Below are 23,339 nucleotides of genomic sequence, written 5' to 3'. Positions count from 1 at the left end.
CACCATTAACATATACATATTTTGCAGCAACACATGCTGCCTTCAAGAAGACTTTTTCTGGGATGTCCTTGCTTACTTTTAACATGACAATGACAAGCCACATTCTGCACAAGTTGGCATGGCTGAGTAGAGAGTGCGACTGGTAGACTGTCCTGCCTGTAGTCCAGACCTGTATCCTGTTGAATATGTATGTTGCATAACGAAGAGCAAAATATAGTTGAAGAACGGAATGGAATAATGGAAGAAAAATATGCCATCACATAACTCATGACTGTTTTTCTTTTCTTAGTAACTTTTACAGAATTAAGGTTTGTGCATAAAATTATATGTGCATTGCCTTCACTTACCTCACCTAAATCAACCCTAAGAACTCTAATGTATATAAATGACTGTTTGTAAACACTTCTCTCAGCTCCGTTCCCTGAGAGACCACGGTTCAATATCTCCATTAAGTGCTTCAGGCGAGTAGCTGTGTTAGCTTGCTGGAGTACACCGTTAGCTGCATGCAGACACGCGAACGGCCATCATTAGCGGAGACGGAGAAGGGCAGGCCATGGGTCACAGAGCTAATTGCAGCTTTCATACTCTGCTGTCTCTGTCTTTAGCGATCCCCATTACAGCTCTGTCATGCTAACCGTTCCCACTGTACTTCCAGCTACAAGCCACTAACCATCACTGCTCAGAGTGGCTCAATCAGAAGTCTGCAATGTCAGTCTTGGAAAGCTGTGGCTGCACATGATTAATTGTCTCCCTGGCTCTAGGAGACCCTGATCTCTCAGCCAACAGAAAAAAACGGCCAGGCTAGTTAGCCTATAAGAGATCACCTTATAATACTGAATTCTCCGAGGCCAAGAACATGGTGGAAAACAAGGACATAAAGTGTCACTGATGCAAAACACCAGCATGTAGTACTTCAAAAGTCCTAGAAACCATGTACTTCTCACGTGTCCACAGTGCTCAATAGACTAAGCCATTTCAGCCAACACAAGGTTGTTTTCACTCTTGTTACTAGAGTGCCAGCAGCTCCCCTTTGTGGACAATCATGTTAAACATGAGTGAGTGAGTGAAGGAGTTACCAGCCAGGTTCATGAGGTGCTCTGCATCTATAAATATCATTTGTGATGTCGAATTCCTCTAACAACAGGTTATTGATACATTGGCATTAAGCATCACTATCTTGGTTAAATGTACAAACTTGCCCATGATTACATAACTCCTTGAAGGAATGCTAATCAAAAGTTTTATAACTTGGAAAAAAGCTCTTAGGAAAAGAAAAATATTGGAATAAATTTCAGACCATTTTTCTTGGCCTATACATCATGAAACGGAGTTAAAAGTAAAACCAAACCAAAAGGAGATACAATATTTTGATATTGCGCTAATACCATATCACTAAGCATGTAAGTTAAGCAACAAATGATCTTTTGATTAGCAAGACAGTGTCAACAGCTGGTAAATAGGAAAATGTGATTTGAGAATTGGAGTGTAGACACTCTTCCTTGGAATATGACAATCATTCAACAAGAACATTGCATAAGAATGTGATGTGACTGGTGACTAAGTCTGGAGAAAACACCAAAATTGATCTACACCCTCTTAAAGACACACCGGCCAGTTTATAAGAAACCCTGATCTCGTCTACAGTTAGAGTCCATCATCTGTAATCCATCTGTTGATGCACAATCTGTGTTAGTCATCCTCCAGCCACAGAACTGCTCTTGGGTGGATATTTTTGACTGGTGGACCACTCTCAGCCTAGGGAGTTTAAGTACAAGGTAGGTGTTTTTAATAAAGTAGATGGTGAGTGTACGCCAACTAGTATTTTCATGCTCCTGTTTTCAGACCAAAGAAAAATCATCCCTAACCGCAGAACAAAAACATATTATGCCCAGCTCAAGGACCACGTTGTGCTTTTATGTGTTATTCTGAGGAACGTTCCATATTCACCAACCATTAATTAGGAATATTTTGCTCTTAATAATTCATTGAACAAAAACACTTTTAAAGCCCTCATTACTAACCAATTCTCTTTGTCCTTCTTCTCAGGAGGCCTTGAAAATTTCTAAGGACAGTACAGTGTGCTAAAGAGAACAGTGTGGATTCCAGAACGTGTGGAGATGTTTCGGTCCATATGCACAAGTTTCTCTTTTTGTTTGATCTGAGATCAGTGCAGCGGTGGAAAAAGGTTGATAAGACCACTGGGAGGCTCAGGTTTTACAACAGAGAGCTTACAACTCACAGCTTTGACATAAATCACATTAATCTGTTTCTATTCCGGATATTGTACATGCTGCACCTTATACTGTACTCTTGTGTATATGTACAATGACAGTTGAATTGAATTGAGGATACAGCACTAACAATAGCAATATCTTGTTGTTGCTTGGCCTGGTTTAGACCATAGATAGAATACATCTCTGCCGTGGATATTATTAAATAATACAATTTAGGGCAGAATCTTCTCAAAACTATCATAAAACAATGATCTCATGCATCAGGCAGCATATTCCTAAACATCTTGTGCAATAGCTTTCTGTGAGGGAGCTTTTAGAGGCGTTAAACTCTTTGGATGTCTGGTTCCTATCACCACCACTGTGAACCAGGAGTGCGTTGAGAGCCAAATGTTCCCAAAAACATATTTCTTCAGATTTATTTCCATTTTTTGACTATTAACATTACATATAAAACTCTGAAGACGTGAAGGTTCACTGGACATTTTGGATAATAAATCAAATGTCTATATGTCATTAGACACTGTGACTCCTGGTTCCTATCACCCCCATTGTAAAGCAATCTGAGTTGGTAAGTTTTTCTACAGTGAAGCATTTAACATCAAACCAATCTGTGGTTTAAATGATCTATTTAAATGATTTTGACCTTTCAAATGATCTAATTTTGTGGAAATTTTGAAAAGTTGGTGAAATTCCCCTTTAACAAAGACAAATACAAAGGCATACACAAAAACTAACTCTCTCGTTCACTCTTATTCATTGTAAATGACAAAACTAACCTACCAATTCAAACAATCTCTATTAAGTTACTAAAAAAATTCTTTATTTTCTCTATGAATTAGCAAGTTGGCAGTTATTAATGATGACAATATATGTTTTAATTGATCCCTTCACCCATTTAGAGGTTGCTTTGTTTATTGCTCTCCAGTGAAGTATTTTTTAAATTTTCTTTGAAAGGATTAGTTATTCTTAATGGTTTGTTATTAAGTCACTTTCGATGATGTGGCCTCCAGTTACATTACTCAGTGAATACACTGTATTTGTGACAGCTGCAGATGGTGATAGTGAAAGTGTTATCCAGCCTAATTCATATCACACACAACACAGACAAAACCTGAATGTGAGATCACCTCTGGGGTCCAGATGTTTTACCTCATTCATACAACTTTCACTGATTTGCCAAAACAGCAGATTCTCACAGTGCACGCATGAATGGCTAAGTGTGTCAGCACCTGGTATGTTGGGACAAGGACAGCTTCTGTTAAAAGCTCCTTTCTTTAGAAGCATTACATACCATGAAAATACTACATAATAATACTGAAGGACTGTTTTTTCTTCACTTTGCTGTAAATATATGAGTTGATGTACATAAACACTGTTAAAGTTTCAAAACGTACCGCTCCATGCAGTCCATATATGTAAAGCTGCAAAAGCAGCCCTTTTTGAATTCACTGTTTTGGTGGTGACAAGAAAGCCAACACACATATGTATTCACCTACATAGCCTACAGCAGTTAAGCTCCGCCCATTCATGCTGACGTTATAAGGAGTGTTTTAGCCTGGACTTCTTTTTGAATGAGGTAAAATACAGGACAATCAGTGCAGAGGTCATATACATACACTCACTGAGCACTTCATTAGATACACCTCTGTTTCTACACTCATTGACCATTTTATCAGCTCTACTTACCATAGAGGTGCACTTTGTAGTTATACAACTGCAGACTGTAGTCCATCTGTTTCTCTGCACACTTTGTTAGCCCCCTTTTACCCTGTTTTTGCTTGGGATCAGGTACTATTTGGGTGGTGGATCATTCTCAGCACTGCAGTGACACTGTTGTGGGGGGTGGCGTGTTAGTGTGTGTTGCTGCTGGAGTTTTTAAACATTGTCCACTCACTGTCCACTCTATTAGACACTCCTACGTTGTTGGTCCACCTTGTAGATGTGAAGTCATAGACGGTAGCTCATGTTGCTGCTCACAGTTTGTGTTGGTCGTCCTCTAGTCTTTCATTAGTGGTCACAGGACGCTTCCCACAGGACGCTGTTGTCTGGATATTTTTGGTTAGCGGACAATTCTCAGTCCAGCAGTGACACTGAGGTAATTTAAAACTCCAGCAGCACTGCTGTTTCTGATCCACTCGTACCAGTGCAACACACACTAACACGCCACCATCACATCAGTGTCACTGCAGTGCTGAGAATTACATAATTCTGCGCTCCAATTTCATACTTAAAGTTAAAAATAAGTTAAATACAGCATTATATACAGTCATATTGATTTGTGTCTCACTCTTAATCAAATGTAGACACCTAATCCAGTAAAACAACAACCTAACTTAATATAATCCATTGATGCAGATATAAGTAATATTAAAAACACTATCTTTTGACAAGTAAATATGCTCATGTTAATTTTTACAAAGTTAATGTTGCTTCCAAACTTTTGGACTATAACGCAGCTTTTGTCAAGACTGTCAAAAAGACTATACAATAATATACAACATTTTGCAATCATAATATTCTCAATCAATCTTAATTCCTTATGTACTTGAAAATGAAGTAACCTGGCTTCCTTAAGAATTTGAGTTCATAGAACTATAATCAGTGTGTTACTTTTTTTAGTTCAGTAGCCTGCCAGCTTACTTTTAAGTGAAAACACCAAATCATGTTTACAGTGCAAAAAAGACATAAAAATATGAGATTATCCCACTAAAACAATCCCGGCTGAGTACGTTCGTCTGTGTTCCAGCCTCGCTAACCCTCGTTTGGACGTAGCACAGTCATAAAGCCGTCTGCTTCCAGCATTAATGTGTCTGACTGATATACGCTCACCGATTAATCAGTTTGATTGAATGCATCTCCAGAAGTGCAGGCTTCATGCTGTGATGTACAGTAGAGGATGATGCTTTTATGACTGTAATAATTTCATCCTGTAAGTGTCCAATAGCTAATGGCTGCTTTTTAACCTGTATTTCAGCATAGCTAGTGGGCTTGCTGGAATCAACATGCATGGCACATTAGAAGGAGATCGGCAGGAGGTACAGCCTAGGAGTCAGGAATATGTGTGTGACAAAGAAAACTTTAGCTTTTAGGAGTAATAGTTCACAGTAACCCTCTCATGATACTCTGGAACTCAAAAAATGAATGAAAATATATTGAATGCCATATTTAAATTGGTTCCTGTAGAAAATGTCTTAATTTACTTTCACTTAGAAAATCAACAAAACATGTTATCTGAGCAGGTGGGGTCAAATGTTTGTATGCAACCGTAGTTGATTTTTGCAAATGTAATCCGATCACAGATCACACACAGGTATTTTTGCCATTTTAATTTGTTCACAAACCTCAGCAATCTGAACTGCTGCACCGTTTAAGGTGGAATGGGCAAGTTCGAACAAGAAGCCGGCAAATATCTGACTTCAGCTTCAAATCACTGAAGAATTATGGGTGAGCGATAATAAATATTTGTCACATCCCCCCCTCTTTGAAGGCATATAATGTCCTAAATGTAACTAAAGCCCAGCAGTGAGGTTGCTGAACTTTACCCTCCTCTGCCGTCACTGCAGACTTGCAGGGTCGCCTATAGAGCACCGCTAATAACCTGATAATGAAGTAGTGTTCTTTGTTATTTGAGGGTCCCATTTCATAGGGAAGATTTCAACCACTACCCCTTGTGACTCAGTTCCAAGGGGGCAAGGTGACACTCAAGAAAAGAATAAGAAATAGGATTGGGCCCTCGGGCCCTAGTGTATCATCTCCAAGTATCACAGGATTATATTTTTGCTGCATTGCCCACCATTAGCTCTAAATACCTGAATTTGGTGTTTGCATTTTCCCTACTAATTGCCTTGAACCAGAAACTGCACGTGTCCATTACTGCAGCAATGCTTCTTGTGACTTAGCAGGTGATCTCCTGAGAATGGCAAGAATCAATGGGTTGGAAAGCCGTGTGTTTAGCAGCAGCCTTTCAGGAGTATATCATGCGTGCGGAATGGGTTTTGGGGCTGTAAGAAGGATAAGCAGGTGTTTGCGAGAGGAAGCGCTTCTAATCTCAGTAGCTGTCCATTACGGTGGAAGCCATCATCGTCTGTAGTGTAGCATAAGAGCAATTCACTCAAAGCCAAGCATTGCTTCATTCTGCTTTTATAACAGCTGTTTGTAAATAAGCATTCGCTCTAGTTGCTGCTATGCTTCCTGTGCAGATTTAAATTCCAAGCGGCTCCTCTCCTCACCGAGAGCACGCACACACGGAGCAGTGATCTCCAGCCTTTCAGACAGACCACAGAAGTAGCCGACGAGGAAGAACATGCATGCAATGTCCAGAAAATCAGTTTGCCAGTGTGTCACGGACACTCACACAGATAATGACTGACATCACCAGCAGGGATTGACTGTGTTTTACATCACTGCCAATTGGCGCCTCAATCAAGGGCACTAAAGCAAGACAATGTTTTCAGCACACATCAGTGTATTATTACATTAGTGCCTTCTAATAGGAGATTAAAGGGGCTATGTCCTACATTTTTACTTGTATTTAATTTTTTTCATTTGTCTGGGTTTATGGACCAAAATTGCCACAAACATGATTATATATGACCATTTCCCAACCTCTCTTTTTCCTTTTTTTTTTTACTTTTTAACAAGAAACATTTTTAACTACCAAACTAAATCGGAAATATTTTTATTGTGCAAAACAGTAAAACAAAACTCCACAATATCATTATCTATAAACCTATGTCAGTTTGATTTGTAACACAAGCTCATCGGGCCTGGAAATAATGGTGCTAAATGCTGTTTCCTGTCTAATGAAGTTGAGCAGCTTTTTTTTAAATCTTCCGTTCCACCTTAAATGGAGCAGCAGTTGCATTCTGGCATCTGTACAGGCACCTGAATGTAATTTTTCAAGTCATTTGTCTCATACATGCGTCCTGCACACCTTCAGACTGTCAGACGGTGCTGGAATTTGAAAAAAAATTACAGTCGTTCATGCTTCAGTACCAAATGGTTCACGGCTTGTTTCGCACACAAGGCCCTGACATCGTCTGATGCAGCTGACAGAGTCAGGCGGCTTCTCTGGTGGTACGAGAGGAAGCATGGCAGTCACTCTGGTGTTCATGTTAGGTCAAAGCTAACCCTGAAAGACCGGCCGCTCCTTTATGTCTGCAGCCCTGAAAACAAAGTGGACTACTTCAGAGGGAACGGACTAGACAGTGCAAGGTGATCGAGGGTCTGCTGCGTTTTCGTTTTCATCTAAAACGTAACTCAGCCACTCAGCTAAAGGGCTTAACGTTAGTTTGCTCTATTTGTACGCCATGTTATCTGTGCTTCTTTGCAGCATATTGTTACTATGGTTTAGAACAGAACTCATATCGGAGGAAGAATTTCAACCAGTATATCGCCCTTTACTAGGTCAAACCTAATTAATACTGTACTCTTTATTTTTGCCAGACGTCTTTCTCAATGTCTTGGTGTTTGGAATTGAGATCATTGTGTGGAATCAACTTTTGGAATCAAACCGTAGTCGACTGCACAACTTCCGGAACAGAGCAACTCTAACTTGAGCAATTTTGGATATAATGAGTTTTTGAAAACACATTTTTTTATTTCACTAATAAAAGTGGTATTAATCATAACATAGTAGTGATATTTCTTGTACGTGTGAAGCCCACTCCCAGCAACATATATCATGAAAAACCTTTAAATTGGTCTATAATGTATTTTGGAACAAAACTCTTCCTATGCTAATGACCTCTGTTCTGATTGGCTGCCCTGTATTGTACCTTGTTCAAAGAGCAGTCCATACTGAAACACTACTTCTAAACACTACTTATAACTTCAAAATGAATAGGCTAAACTGCTGTATATTGGAATGTGTGTAAACACATCTGTTTTGTGACATCACAAGAACAGTAAATAAAGAGATTTTATTCTAAGCAATTTTGGCGTTTCGATTTTTCGGTCCATCACAAAATTTTCACATAATGTAAAGAAAAGCTGCCATGCTCAAATGATGCAGAAAATTAAGAATCGCAAAAATTGGAGAGACATGCTTTTCTTTGGACAGCGATGATATATATATAAAATACTGTATAAGGCTGTATAGACTGAGGAGTGAATGGTTTGTTTTTAAACTTGATAATGTTTACATCAAACTCGTGTATTTCAGAAAAGTGAGGAATATTCAGTTTTCCATGATCTGAGCTCTTGAAAATGAGTTATTCTCAAGAGATGAAAACATATAAGAACTGAAATCTCCAACCATGGGTGCACTACTAGAGCATAGAAACATGTCAATTGGGAGTGTACTGCCTAACCTCAGGCATTCCCTAAGCAACCTCCATGTGTTTTGGGTAAATTACAGGCATTCGCAGTCTAACAAAAGCACATTTTGGTCAAAATTACAAAGCTTTAGCTCTAACCATGTCACATGGAAATGTCAAATGTTCACCCATGTGTTGATGCATTGCAATGTATTGCAACAGAGTACATAATACAATATCCCATATTGTGTGTCCTACTTTTCAGAGACCCCAATATTTGCATGAATATTAAGATAAGGCCATAATTCACTGAATAATATGAACATATCCTTTTGGATAATTTCTGCAAGTCTGTTGGGCACATGAGGTCAAAGACAATTCCAGCATTTACAAAGCCAAAAAAACGGGGACTTAACTTCACCACAGTGGCCATGACTCATTCAGTATTCCCATCAGGATGAACTCAATGAAATAAAAAGGTTTCCCTACACTTGCACTGCTGATTAAATTATTCAATATGGTCATTACCATTTGCAATAAATATCCATGACCATAATATCTCTCAGTACAATTTGCAGTCATAATCTCATAGATAGGCCTGTGGCAATCCTGAAACATCCATGTCATCACTTTGAGTAGTAAAAAGCACAATTCATAATGGTTGAAAACTGATTTAATCTGCACTCCCAAGCCATATCTTTTTCCATCAGCCTATAGCGACAGCGAAACCTTCATGCTGCCACTTTGAACACAGAAAAGCACAATTCATAAAGGCTGAAAACTATTCAAATCTGGAATCTACCGCCATAATCATGATTCATAATGGATGAAGTCTGTTTTAATCTCTCCATACCTCTTCCATAGGCCTGTGCCAGTACTGAAACACCCATCCCATCACTTTGAATACTGAATAGTTTTAATCAACAATCTGCAGTCAGTCTCTTCTACTGGCCTATGTCAACACTGAAACATCCACACTACCACTTTGAATAGCAAAATTTGCAAACATCCTCTCCATCATAGGCCAAAAGCTATGATGAAACAATCATTCTACCACTTTGAATACTGAAAACACAATTCATAATGGTTAAAAAGTGTTTAACTGTTCAATCTGCAGTCTTGATCTCTTCAACATGGCTTTAGCTATAATGAAACATCCATACTACCCAACCTGAATAGTGAAAAGCAACATTCACAATCATAAAAAACTGTTTTAATCTGCAACCAGCAGTCATAATCTTTTCCATGGACTTGGTCAGCGGTGAAATATCCGTCCCATCCCTTTGAACACTGAAATGCACGATTCATCATGGTTAAAAAATGTTTAAATCTGCAATCTGCAGTCTTGATCTCTTTCATATGCCTATAGCTACAATGAAACATCCATATTACCACTTTGAATAGTGAAAGCACAATTCGTCATGGTGAAAAACTGTTGAAAAATGCAATCTGCAGTCATGATCTCTTCCACTGGCCTATAGCTATAATGAAACATTCATGCTACCACTTTCAATACTGAAAAGCACAATTCATAACAGTTACAAGTGTTTAAATCGACAATTCGCAGCCACAATCTCTTCCACTGGCCTGTAGCTATAATGAAACATCCATATCACCACCCTGAATAACAAAAATCCACATTCACTATGGTTAAAAGCTGTTGTAATCTGCACTCAGCAGTCACAATCTTGTCTGTAAACCTGGTCAATACTAAAATGTCCATCCCATCCCTTCCAATATCGAAATGCACAATTCATCATGGTTAAAAAAGGTTTAAATCTGCAATCTGCGGTCTCGATCTCTTCTATAGGCCTGTAGCTATAATAAAACATCCATATTACCACTTTGAATGGTGAAAGCACAATTCATAATGGCTGCAAACTGGTAATGGTTAAAACTACAATCTTCAATCATCATCTCTTCCACTGACCTATAGCTACAATGAAACATCCATACTACCATACTATCACCCTGAATAGTGAAGAGCAACATTCACAATGCTTAAAAACACTGTTTTAATCAGTAGTCATAGTCCTTTCCATGGACTTGGTCACTGCTGAAATATCCATCCCATCCCTTCGACTACTGAAATTCCCAAATCATAGTGGTTAAAAACTATTTCAATGCAATCATAATCTCGTCCAGGGATTGGGTCTATAGTGAAATAGCAATCGAATCCTGAACAATTCATAACGGATAAAACTGTTTAACTACTGCATAAGGGGAAGATTAAATGTACAGCATGCAGTCAAATCTTCCCCATAGTCCTCTAGCAATAATGTAACACTCCCTCTACCACTCTGAACACTGAAAAGTACAATGGGTGTTTGAAAACTGCGCTGCTCTCCCGACGCTGCGCTCTTCCACACTCATTGCCTACCAGCGCACAGAAACTGCCGGACTAACAGCAGCAGTGAAGGCTCTGACCAGCGCTGCCCAAAAGCCCCAAGCAGGGCACTTTTTAACGCCCACTCAGAGTGAAGGGTAACGCTCCCACTCACCGGATATCGCCGCCTGCGGGACTCCGCCCGGCGCGAAGCCCTTCCCGCTGTAGAACTGCCGGACGTCCGAGCAGCTTCTGGGCTGCTTACTGTCCCCGCGCGCCTGCCCGGCGAGCACGCACAGGACGAGAGCCACGCGCAGCAACATCCCGGTCAGCGGAGGGTGAAAGAAGCTTCTCTATACGGCTGCGACGCTCAGGTCCGAGAGAGAGAGAGAGGGAGAGAGGGAGAGAGAGAGAGAGAGAGAGAGAGAGAAGCTGAAAACGCTGTCGCGGAAAGCTGTCCCGTTAAAGGGCATCCACAGGAGAACGGAGAGAAAAGAGAGCGAGATCCTCTCGTGCTGCCTCGCGCAACTGAGAGATGCACTGATTAGAACAAAAATCTCGCACACGCGCTTCGTTCCCGCGAGTAATTTCCTCGTTAGTCCGCGGACTGGGGCTCGTCTAGACTTCCCTGCGTCTCGTGGGTTTGTTGATGTCAGAGGTCTCGTCCACCTACGAAAGAAGCGAAAAACACGTTAAAATAATGAAAAATAAGAAAAAAACGGAATGATAAGGTGTGAAGTCGTGCAGTGGAAAGGAAAGCGTACGGTAAACGGGAGCAGAGTGCGGCTCCGCGCGCGTGCCCTCAGTGCGGGGTTGGTGACAGGAGCGCTGTGTGAGGGTGAGCTCGCGGCGGCGGCGGCGGCGCGCTGACTGGCCTCTCCAAGCTCAAGGTACTTTTAGACATTAAATGACTCTGTGAGGTGGCCTCGCGAGCTGGTGCTCAAATAGACACGCCCCCTTCACAGCCTCACAGGCTGGTGCTTTACCTAGCCCCGCCTTCCGTGCAGCCTAATTGGTGGGTGATTACATACCCCGCCCCCTGGTACAAGTCGAGCGGACAACATGCTACTGAAAAATGTAAATAAAATACAGTTTCTCGTTCTGCTAATGTGGCTCAGTGTCAGGGTCACGCACAGAGGAGAACAAGGAAAACCTAAACATAGATTAAACTTAATTTCATTTACAGCATATTGTTATGGAAGCCCGTTTCTGCCACAGGAGAAAAACATACAGCCAATTAGGGAGTCATAATAATGAGGGAGATTTCCATAATTATGGCTTAGTTTCTCATAATTATGACTTGCTATCTCATAATAACGAGGTTTCTCATAAATATGACTTAATCTCAATAATTATTTGCTATCTCGCAATAATAAGAAATTGTTCTAACAATTATGAACGTCATAATTATGAGAAAGTAAGTCATGATTGCGAGACACTAAGTCATATTTATGAGATACCAAGTCATAATTATGACAGTTATTATTATGAGATGCTAAATCATAATTATGAGACTAAATCACATTATAATGGGATACTAAGCCATAATTATAATTATTAAAGATTTATTTAATTATAAGATAATTAAGTCACAATTTATGAAATGTTTAGTCATTATTATGAGATATTAAGTCATAATCATAATTATGAGATGCTAAGTCCTAATTATCAGATGCTAAATCATGATTTCCATAACGTAAGTCATGATTATAAGATTGTAAATCATAATTATGACATAAGTCAATATTGTGGAAAGCTAGGTCATATTTATGAGATGTGAAGTCATAATTATGAGAAAGTAAGTCATGATTATGAGACACTACATCATAATTGTGAGATAAAATCTCATTATTATGAGATACTAAGTCATAATTGCAAGGGGTAAAGTCATAATTATGATAAAATAAGTCATAATTCTGAGGTGCTAAGTCATAATTATGATAAAGTAAGTCATAATTATGAGGAAATAAGTTATAATTGAGAAACTTAGTCATGTGTATGAGATGCTAAGTCATCATTCTGATAAAGTAAGTCATGATTATGAGATTGTAAATCATAATTATGACATAAGTCACTATTATGGAATGCTAAGTCATATTCATGAGATACTAAGTCATAATTATGAGAAAGTAAGTCATGATTATGAGACATTACATCATAATTGTGATATAAAATCTCATTATTATGAGCTACTAAGCCACAATTATGAGAAAATAAGTCATAATTCTGAGATACTTAGTCATACTTATGAGACACTAAGTCCGAATTTCGATAAAGTAAGTCATGATTATGCGATTGTAATTCATAATTTTAAGTCAATATTATGGAAAGCTAAGTCATATTTATGAGATGTTAAGTCATACTTATGAGATGTTAAGTCATAATTATGAGGGAACTGAGAATCAATGTTGAAAAACTGCAGAAATGTAGAATGTAAGATGTTCCCATCAGTAATAAAAAAAAAGAATTCCAACACAGCCCTTTCTCTGGTCACATTCTCTACTTTATGACTTGCCTACGTTTCCCTTCAGCATTCCCACCACTCAATTACCCAGGGACCCATATTGTCTCATTAGTCAACTCTGAGATCCTACTTCTGCTCTTGAGTGGTTGAATGCGAGCAGTTAGGGTGAAAGACAGAATAACTGAGCTCACTTGTTGACCCCAAGACAGGAAGTGATGTCAAGCCTCTTCAGTAGCCGATGGAGATGGGCTTAGGTTCATGAGGGTCTGCTAAAGCGTCTCTTCCAGAAGATGGGATGCTGCTAGCCCCTACGGCTTTACGGAAATGTGGCGTTTTGATTGGATTTAGGCAGCTTGAGCCCTGATTATCAGACTCTGTGGACGTTAGGCTCATTCAGATTGCACTGCTCCTGCATTACAGGCAGGGATAATGGAGCCTGAGGAAGAGATATTTATGTGGAAAATAAGCAGGCGGAAAAAAACATTTACAGTAATTCATGTAACATTAGCACCAAAACCACTGACTTTGGGCCATTTATGGTGATGTATATACACAGAAATATGTATACATGGATGTATGTGTGTGTCAATGGTCAAATGATGATTTGTTGATTTGAAATTTAGTACACATCATCTACAGAGAACACACCTCTGCATGTTAATGCACAATTACTGTTTATGCTCTGAATTTGACATATTGAGGAAAAAATAAAACATAAAATGTGGCATGTGCAAACGTTATGTCACCTTTTATGTTTAATTTTTTTCTCTATTTTGTCCCCAAATTAGACGTATCCAGTTCCACCCACTAGTTAGGACCTCCAATCACGCGATACCACCACCGCTAGGAGGGCGAATGCTAGCACAGGCTTCCTCTAAGACCTGTGAAGCACCACCGCATCTTTCTGAACTGCTGCTAACACAACGTCATTGGACAGCTGAACGCGCTTGGAGGAAAGTGCCAACCACCATTTCTGTTATGTCAGCTAACAGACGCCTGCGCTGGCTAGCATCACGCTGGGTGATGGGGGCATCCTACCCACCCAGAGAGAGCGGGGCCAATTGTGCTCTCTTGGACTCCTGGCCATGGATGGCTGTAGCATCAACAGGGATGGAACTCGTGATCTCCTGATGATAGGGCCAAAGTTTAGATGGTCGCGCCACTCAGGAGCCCTTTATTCCAGTATATTAAACCCAGCCAAAAAATATTGTAGTGACATGCTACTGGCTGACGCTGGCCACTAGATGTAGATGGCCATGCCAGCAGTCTCATGGCGGGTGCACACCATCCAGAAAAGGGAATGTTGTTTATGTTGCTGTTCGTCAGTTAAAGGTAATTGGCACGTGTTTATTGTTCTTTCATCAGAAGTGGGTTTATTTGGTGTGAGTCTGTGGTCATCGTGAGGGTGAAGCGTATGACTGGCGGGAACCTCCTTGTGAGAGCACTGCTTTGTATGTGCCTTTCTGCCATCTCGTAGTGGAATTATGGCCTCCACTGTCTAGTCTAGGGCAAAGCTGCAATATAAACTGTGTGCTAAAATTTATAGCAAAATGCCATACATAAGGGTGTTCTCTGTAGAGGGTATGTCAGCTTATTGTCATGGAAAATCAGCATAATGTAATTTGGGAATGTTCAAGCTTTTGCATAGGACTGTACAACTATCACTTTACCAAAGTTACCTTGAACAACCTTTTTTCAGGAGTGTAGATGACATTTTGAGCCGTATTCCCTCTCCAGTGGACAGGTCGCATCCTGAGCAGCTTCAAAAGGTGCCATAAACTACTGAGCATGCTACTGCTTGCCCTGCATCTACTTCAACCACACTTTTCCTCAGTGGCCTCTGTGGTTCTGAATTCTTCCACACTTTCTGCTGGACAAACAGGATAGGAAGCATTGCTATACCTTAAAAGGAACAGACAGTGGTTGGGGTGACAAATATAAGGCCAGGAAATGAGCCAGATCATTTTTAAGTGACGAAAAGTGTGCGAGTGAGTGAGAGAGACAGAGAGAGAGAGATGGAGATGAACAGAAGGTTGGTTAGAAACAGCAGGACGCTTAATGACGCACTCTAAAGTGGAGAAAAAACACATACATGGATGTAACACTTACATAACACCACAGTAACGCTGGTTGCCAAGAACATTTGTGTGTGAGAAAAGTGTGTGCGCACCTGAAACTGTTTCACAAAGTTGCCGTGTGAAAAACCCTCTATGTGCTTTTAGGAATCATTACTTCTTTTCTTTGTAACCAAGGCCAGACTTCTCCAGAGATCTTTCACACGCACATCTGGAGGTCTATAAAACGTAATATGGACCTTTAGAAATCTGTATCGCAAAATACACGATCAGCTATAACTTTAAAATCACTGCCTTGTTTCAACACTCATTGTCCATTTTATCAGCTCCACTTACCATATAGGAGCACTATGTAGATCTATAATTACAGACTGTAGTCCATCTGTTTCTCTGAATACTTTGTTAGCCCACTTTAACCCTGTTCTTCAATAGTCGGGACCTCCATGGACCCTCACAGAGCAGGTATTATTTGAGTGGTGGATCATTCTTAGCACTGCAGTGACTCTGACGTGCTGGAGGTCTGTTAGCGTGGTACGAGTGGATCAGACACAGCAGTGCTGCTGGAGTTTTAAACACTGTGTCCACTTACTGTCCACTCTGTTATACACACACCTACCTTGTCAATCCACCTTGTAGATGTAAAGTCGGAGATGATAGCTCATCTGCTGCTGCACAGTTCGTGTTGGTCATCCTCTAGTCCTTCATCAGTGGTCATGGGATGCTGCCCACAGGACACTGGCTGCCAGCAGTGACACTGAGGTGTTTTAAAACTCCAGCCGCACTGCTGTGTCTGAGCCACTCATACCAGCGCAACACACCAGTAAACTAATGTTTACTGGTCTTACTTTGTCTCCTTTATTAGTCAGCATTAAATCTGTCAGCTTAATCACATATTCATCAGGTATAACAACTCACTTTTGCCCTTTTATCAGTGTTATAACAGCTTATTAATGTTTTTAAAGTGTTTATGAGCTAACTAATAACCATGAACAAACTCATTTTAAACCATTCCTAAACGCTTTATAAGTGTAGTCTTAGGTCCAATCCCCTTTCACCCCTTGCCATTACCACTTAGCCCTTACCCCTCCATTTTGCGTGTTCACATCTAGGGGTAGGGTGTCCCGATTTTTGTTGAGATAGAGGGGTAGGGCGAAGTGTTGGGGCTATATTTTCAGAGTCACACTCCAAGCAGAGAGTTATGAGAAAAAAAAAAAACAGCAAAATGGCTGCACAAGCGACCAAAGAAACCCACAAATGTGAGTATTTTTTCCATTAAAAATTCACTATAACTACTGTATTATCTTAGTTTAATGTTGATTTAATATATTATGGTCCTTTTCTTCATAACAAGCATAAAAAATTGCTAGTAGTATGTAGATGTCTTGGTAGCTAGCTAGCTAAATTTCCCGTTTCACCTTAAATGGTGCAGCAGTTACATTCTGGTGCCTCAGGCCTCCGAATTGCTGCTCAATTTAAGATGGAATGGAAAAATTCTGACAAGAAGCTGGCGAATAGCTGACTTCAGCTTCATATCACTGAAGAATTAGGGCTGGGTGACAATAAATAATTGTCCCCCTTTGAAGGCATATGACGTCCTAAATGTAACAAGAGCCCAGCAGGGTCACCTACAGAGCAGCGCTAATTGCCTGTTAATGAAGTAATGCTCTTTTTTATTTGAGGGTCCCATTTTGTAGGGGAAGATTTCAGCCACTAATTCTTGTAACTCAGTTTCAAGGGGCAAAGTGACACCATTAAAAAACAAGGGGTTTGTTGATGTAGGCTATGGAAAAGGAAACTGCTGGTAGTATTTTTTGAATGTTGACAAAACTTTTTTCATTTTGACCATCTTTCTGTTCAAAAATTGTTTATTGATACCTGTAATGGTAAAATCTACATTTTTTTTATTTTAATGTTTCAATATTTTTTTTTCACATTAATTTTGTGTCACAAACTTTCCTTATGTGCCTCTTACAACAAACACAAACAGGCTGAGAAGGAGACGAGAAGAGGCAGTATTAGCAAGGTTGGGGCTCTAGGCTAAAGACAGGTATGATGCACACTGGATGCACATTTTTAAAATGGTTGGAGCTCTGGGCTCCCAAGTGGCGCAACCATCTACACTGCAAAATAGTACCTTGGCAAGTGAAATAACCTTAAATCTCACCTATCTAATGTTTCTCATTTAGAGATGAGTTGTAAGAATATTCTAAGATTATTTAAGTCACTTCTACACATTTTTTACTTTAAAGTCATTTTATGAAGTAGAATGATTTCACTACATTTGTAGATCATTTTGCTTGTGTTAAGAAATATCCTTCAAACAAGCAAATGTATCTGTCAATATAGTGCGATAATGTGGAACAGAGTAATGCAGAGGTAAAGTAATAAGAAAATACTCCCATTACAGTTTGAGGGCCATAATTAGTAACTGAGTAATGGACATCGAAGCCATCTATACCAACTGTACCAGCATTATGTGCAGTTTGCTGAGCCTGTGCAGTGCTCTGCTCTGACTGAAAAAAAGAAAACAAAGCTTTGAGAGAGTAAGTTAGCAACAAATGTTTTGTTTTCCCTCCACTTTCCCTCCCTTCTTTCCAATCACAAACAACAGCTATTTTCATAATGCATATATAATTTTGGACTAGGTCATTTAACGTCAGCACACAGTGTTGAATAAATGCTGTTGAATATTTTTAATGTTCTTTGGCCTTTGGCCTTTGGCTCATGGGGGCCGTATGTGGTAGCCTACCTTTTCCTACACTGGAACTGAAACTGTCACTGGGGCAGTACCCCTCTTGTCACTGGGGTGGTACCCTTAAGGGTACATCTCAGTACCTTTAGTCAGGCAACATAATTATTGAAATTATGTTTTCTAACTTGTACTGACTCCACACACCCCGTCTCGTCTCCAAACTTTTATTGTATTGTTCTGTTTTAAAACATTAGGTTATGAAATTGTACAAATATGTACTTTTCACCTGAAAAAAACTTATTTAAGGTACACAATTGGACCTTAAAACAACTGTTGTATCTTTGAGGGAACATTTACATTGTTTGTACCTTGATGAAGGAAACATGTACCTGCACAGAACCTTTATTTCTAACAGTGTAGTGCAAAGGCTGCCTCTGGAGATGAGAGTGCTTTTAAAAGGAATGCTGCTATGTTTCAGCTCTTACAGAGGGAGATATTGACATAATAATAATAAATATGAAAATAAAAATAAAATAAATAAACTGTCCTTATCATTAGTTTATGAGTAGGTCTGAGAAGAGAGGATGTACATATATATATATATATATATATATATATATATATATATATATATATATATATATATACACAGTATTTTATAAATGAATAAAACATTATGGAAATAACATTATTATTTTAACGTTATATTAACATTATTTTATGAGTGACCACAGACTACAATCTGTAACTGTAGAACTACAAAGTGCAACAATATAGTAAGTGGATCTGATAAAATAGACAATAAATAGACAATAGAGTTGGAATCCACAGCTAACATTGGAATAAAGAAGAATCTCTTGTGTCCGCTGTTACCTAATACAACACCTGAATCCACCTTAATTCACTAATATAATAGGAATCATAACAGGAGCCACTGATTGATTTTCCACCTGTATTCCGACAAATCCCCGCCTAATGTGACCGACTAACCAATCCTAGCACAGGAGGCGGGGCTTTGTGAGAAAGGCGGGAACATGGCGTCTTGTTGGAACGACGTAGGTGAGCTCACAGTGAAAATGCAGTTTTTTACACCACTTAGGGCAAAAAAATGTACTCGAGAGAAGCGGTTTAAGTCTCTGTCCTTTGCTTATTTAAACAGTTTCTAAGTGTGAATAATCTAAACAGCTCTTAGACCGTCGAGCTATTTGTGGAAAGAACACTGGAGAATGGAAACAGGGTTATTTTCCTCTGACAGCTGAGTTACTGAGGAGCGGAACGGGACCAACGAATTAGACAAGACCGCCATTTACAAAAAGAGAGAGAGAGATTAGAGACGTTCCGTCTATTTTTGGACAGAAACGTGTACGGAGAGAAAGGGAATTTCAGACATGTGTCTTAGTGTCTCGTTTGAACCCTCAAAAATAAACAAGTCACCTGGAAACTCCATTAAAACGCAAATGTCCCTGTGCAGCAGAAATGATGGAAGTGCTTTAAGTGCAGTAGACAGGCCCAATGGTGGAGAAGAGGGAAGAGTGGCTTGAAGACAGTATTACTGGACCCTGCAGCTGTAAGGATTAGATCACCAGCACTTCCAGGAGTTTCCAAAGGCTGCCGATTGACTCCAGACAGGCCTATTGAAGTTTAATTAGACTTAACCATGAAAGAGCCTCCTCCCTAATGAGGAACAGGTGCGTGTATGTATGTGTGCGTTGTTAATGATGTGAGAGACACGTGGATATTTTGCTAGTATCCTCTTGCCACTGTTTCGGACCTGGTCACCTAGAGCCAGTGTGGCGCAAGAAGGTAAAGAGCCGTAATTTGACATGATTTGAAAGCGCTGAGGATATACTGTACTGTGAGAAGTTCTAAGGCTTCATATTTAAAGATAATTAGTTAATCTGGGCAGTAAGTGTGCAGAAAGAAAGTACTCATTTTAGAATAAATACAAATAACATTAATACAGTAAGTTATGTTTTTGGTATGTCAGTGTTTTTTTTGTTTGACCATTTCAACACCTCTCCTGCTGGCAGCCAAGTATTGTTTTTAGTGATCATCAAATACTGGTTTGGTTAATCAGTCCTTCATTAAATTAAACCAGGTTTCATTTAATGAAGGTGCTGATCAAAAAGAAATTGATATCTTTTGAGTGTAAATTCCAGATTTCTCATCAATTCCCCAGCCATCACATGGATTGAACAAAACAAGTTAATGTTAAATGGCTAGTTGTAGAGACACTTACGGACTTATTTATACAGTTATACAATGTCTACAATGCAAATATAGCCATTTTATTTACTATCCAAAACCTAGTGAACCTACACAAATTCTCTGAGATTTTATAGGTAAGTTTCTCTAGAAATGAGTGTTTGACACCAAACCACTCTGAATGACATCTTGTAAATAAAAAAAATAATGGAAGTCCCCTTTAATCTGACCGCAATTATTTTCCACAGTTGTTATCTTTCACAATCATATATTGACGTCACAGCGAACAGAATGTGAACGGGATGCGTTTTCATCTGTTGAGCTGAGGCAATTGTAAATAAAAGAAAGGAGAAAATACATTTCTTATGAAATTGTGATTTCATAAAAAGAATAAACGTTCTAACTTCTGACTTGGTGCTCCTGTAGAGGGCAGCGGTGAGTAAAGTTTGTTTATTTGAAGGAAGCAAGATAGCTAATCGTACTGTAATTTTTGAACACAATGAGCAAATATATATATGTGTGTATGTATGTATGTATATATATATTGCGATGGACTGGCGACCTGTCCAGGGTGTATCCTGCCTTCCTTTCCTGCCTATATATATATATATATATATGTATGTATGTGTGTATGTATGTGTGTGTGTGTGTGTGTGTGTGCGCGTGCAAGAAGTGTTGTAGGTTATATGTTCTGCACAGCTCTGGTCCTGGAGGGCAAACACACTCACTACATTTGGCAATTAACATATGAGTTGAATCAGGTGGGTTTGAGCGGGTAACCAGAGTTGTGCAGGTAAGGGCTCTTATTGTTTAAGTGTAGATCAAGGAGAATCGAGAGTCAGTCTACCACTGACGGCTGAGAAAGTAAGACGTGGTGAGGCTAGAGCGAACTGTTAGAGACAATTCTGTAATGTACTGTATTACTAGCCTGCATTCAAACACACACGCATATTCACACGGCTGTGTGCAGGAAGTGTATTTATTATGAAACTACTAATAAAAGTGTATACGAAACTGAAATTCAGGTGATTTTTGTTTCATAATAGGTTTGCCCTGAAGCTCACATGGGATGTATGAAGAGCTACAGGGAAAGAGATGAGCAGAGAAGAATGTTGGCATTTGTGGCCTGCAGACTGTACTGAGAGAGGAGCAATCTTAAGGGAATGTGGTACGCTTATACACACACACACACACACACACACACACACACACACACACACACCCCTTCTAGAACGCAAAGGGGAATTCCACTGATTATTAAAAATTTTGGTGGTTGAGATGTAAACAGAGTCAATCCAGAGTGGTTGGATGTGAAATGGATCATTGTAAAGACTCATATTTCTTTAAAGTGGTGGAGGAATCAGGGGCCGCCATGTCTGCAACACAAATATAGGCATTTTATTTACAGTCCAAAACCACCAGTGGACCCACACATGTCTTCTGTGTTTTATATGTAAAGTTGATAATAATAAAATTGTGATAAATCTAAAACTGTTGCATTTTGCCTCATGCCCTGAATGCACATCTCTACCTTGAATTGTTTTTCTTTTTTCTTTCAGAGGCATTAAGTGCTTCAGATGTCTGGTTACTACCACTACTGTTGGGATAATTCTGAGTCTGTAAGTTTCTCTAGAACGGTGCATTTCACATCAAACCACTATGGATTACTTTGTTCATGCCTTAATGACTTGATTATGCAAAAATTCTGAAAATTGTGGAAGTTCTAACTGAGCCCCTAATACTGCATTTAAAGCTGTGACCGCTAGGGATGTGCATCATTTTTATGTTCAAGTATCCATAAGAGTTAATGAACAGATATCCAGTTAACCACAGGGAAGAAAAAAGCTAACAACAAAAAGAAAAAAATAAACTTCAGCCAAAATTAGTGTAGGGCTTTAAGCATACTTTTTAGATGATAGCACTGGGTGTTAAAATTTAAAAACATTTTTTTTTATTCAGAAATAATAAAATAAAATAGTAGTTTTTTTTGTTGGATGAGTAACCAAGGCTACCTCTTCAGATGAGCTGATGAGCTAACTCTAACCAGTACACAATAGGATGTTGATGAGGACTTGTCTTCTACACAATCTATTTCCTTCTCAGGAGACAATGTGCCAGCTTGTTTGTCAGAGAAATATGTTTTCACTCTGCCTAGACCTGGCTAATGTCCGCTAGAGTAGTTCGCTTATTTAATGTAGTGTTGTAGCTCTAGAGTTCGGTCTTTAGACCATAAATTAATGGCCTTGGCCTTGTTTCAGTCTCAACATCATTTTAAGTCATTCTCATGCCTCTGAGTTATTGGATATCAGTAATATCTTCAAAAATAAAATATGTTTATATGTTTATGTAAAATCTGTTCACTGCCAGTTGAGGACCTAATTGATCTTTTCCATGGTGGCTTAACTTGTTGTTTTTTTTGTTTGTGGATTTTCATTGGTTCCAACATTCAAACATCTCATGAGGGCAGATCAGAATGTTATTACTGTTTTTAATTAATAATAAAAATGTAAGTAAGTTGTGTGATTTACATTCAGTTGGCTTTAGGTGGTGATTCTGAATACGTTTTGGAGAAGAATAACTTCATCCTCATTCGATCCCAAAAGTCACAATGCAAAGCCAGATGAAGAGTATAATAATAATAGTAATAATAATAATATAATAATAATAACAGTAATAAAACAACAATAATAATAACAAATTTAGGCTGTATATTATTTCACGTTATATTTTGCTAAATATTTGAAAAATGCAATATTATTTATTACCATGTACTGGTGCAAAATGAATGGTAATGAATGAACAGAGAATTACATACATACATACATACATCATCTAAACTGCTTATCGTTCTGGGTCGCGGTGGGGTGCTGGAGCCTATCCCAGCTGTCATTGGGCAGACAGAGAATTACAAAACAATTTAATTTTTTTCTTTTTATTTTTATATGGTGAAAAAAAAAAATATCCGGTCTCTGTCTCACCACTCTTAGTCTCGGTCTTGGTCTTGTAGTGGACTACAACACTAATGGTGCCCATCTATTTAACCCTTAGAAGTCCAGTGATAACAATAGCATGTTGTACTTTTATAA

General features: G+C 39.1%; 1 protein-coding gene and 1 long non-coding RNA gene across 2 annotated transcripts in view; one reads left to right on the top strand and one right to left on the bottom strand.

The window, feature by feature from the left end:
* Window positions 1-11,369, bottom strand: part of gpc1b (glypican 1b) — a 148,779-nt gene extending 137,410 nt beyond the window's left edge. Inside the window, exon 1 of the mRNA XM_036555901.1 lies at window positions 10,993-11,369. Within this exon, the coding sequence (XP_036411794.1) occupies window positions 10,993-11,140 (148 nt within the window). The 5' untranslated portion in view covers window positions 11,141-11,369. The remainder of the gene's footprint in view (window positions 1-10,992) is intronic.
* Window positions 11,370-19,462: 8,093 nt separating this feature from the next.
* The window catches only part of LOC118796835, a 41,030-nt gene continuing 37,153 nt past the window's right edge, over window positions 19,463-23,339 (top strand). The window contains exons 1-3 of the long non-coding RNA XR_005005914.1: window positions 19,463-19,736; window positions 21,300-21,421; window positions 21,813-21,872. This is a non-coding gene — a long non-coding RNA (uncharacterized LOC118796835). The remainder of the gene's footprint in view (window positions 19,737-21,299; window positions 21,422-21,812; window positions 21,873-23,339) is intronic.

Source organism: Colossoma macropomum, unplaced genomic scaffold, assembly GCF_904425465.1.
Source record: "Colossoma macropomum unplaced genomic scaffold, Colossoma_macropomum, whole genome shotgun sequence".
In the NCBI taxonomy this organism is placed as follows: domain Eukaryota; kingdom Metazoa; phylum Chordata; class Actinopteri; order Characiformes; family Serrasalmidae; genus Colossoma; species Colossoma macropomum.
This window is presented reverse-complemented; position numbering and strand designations above follow the sequence as displayed.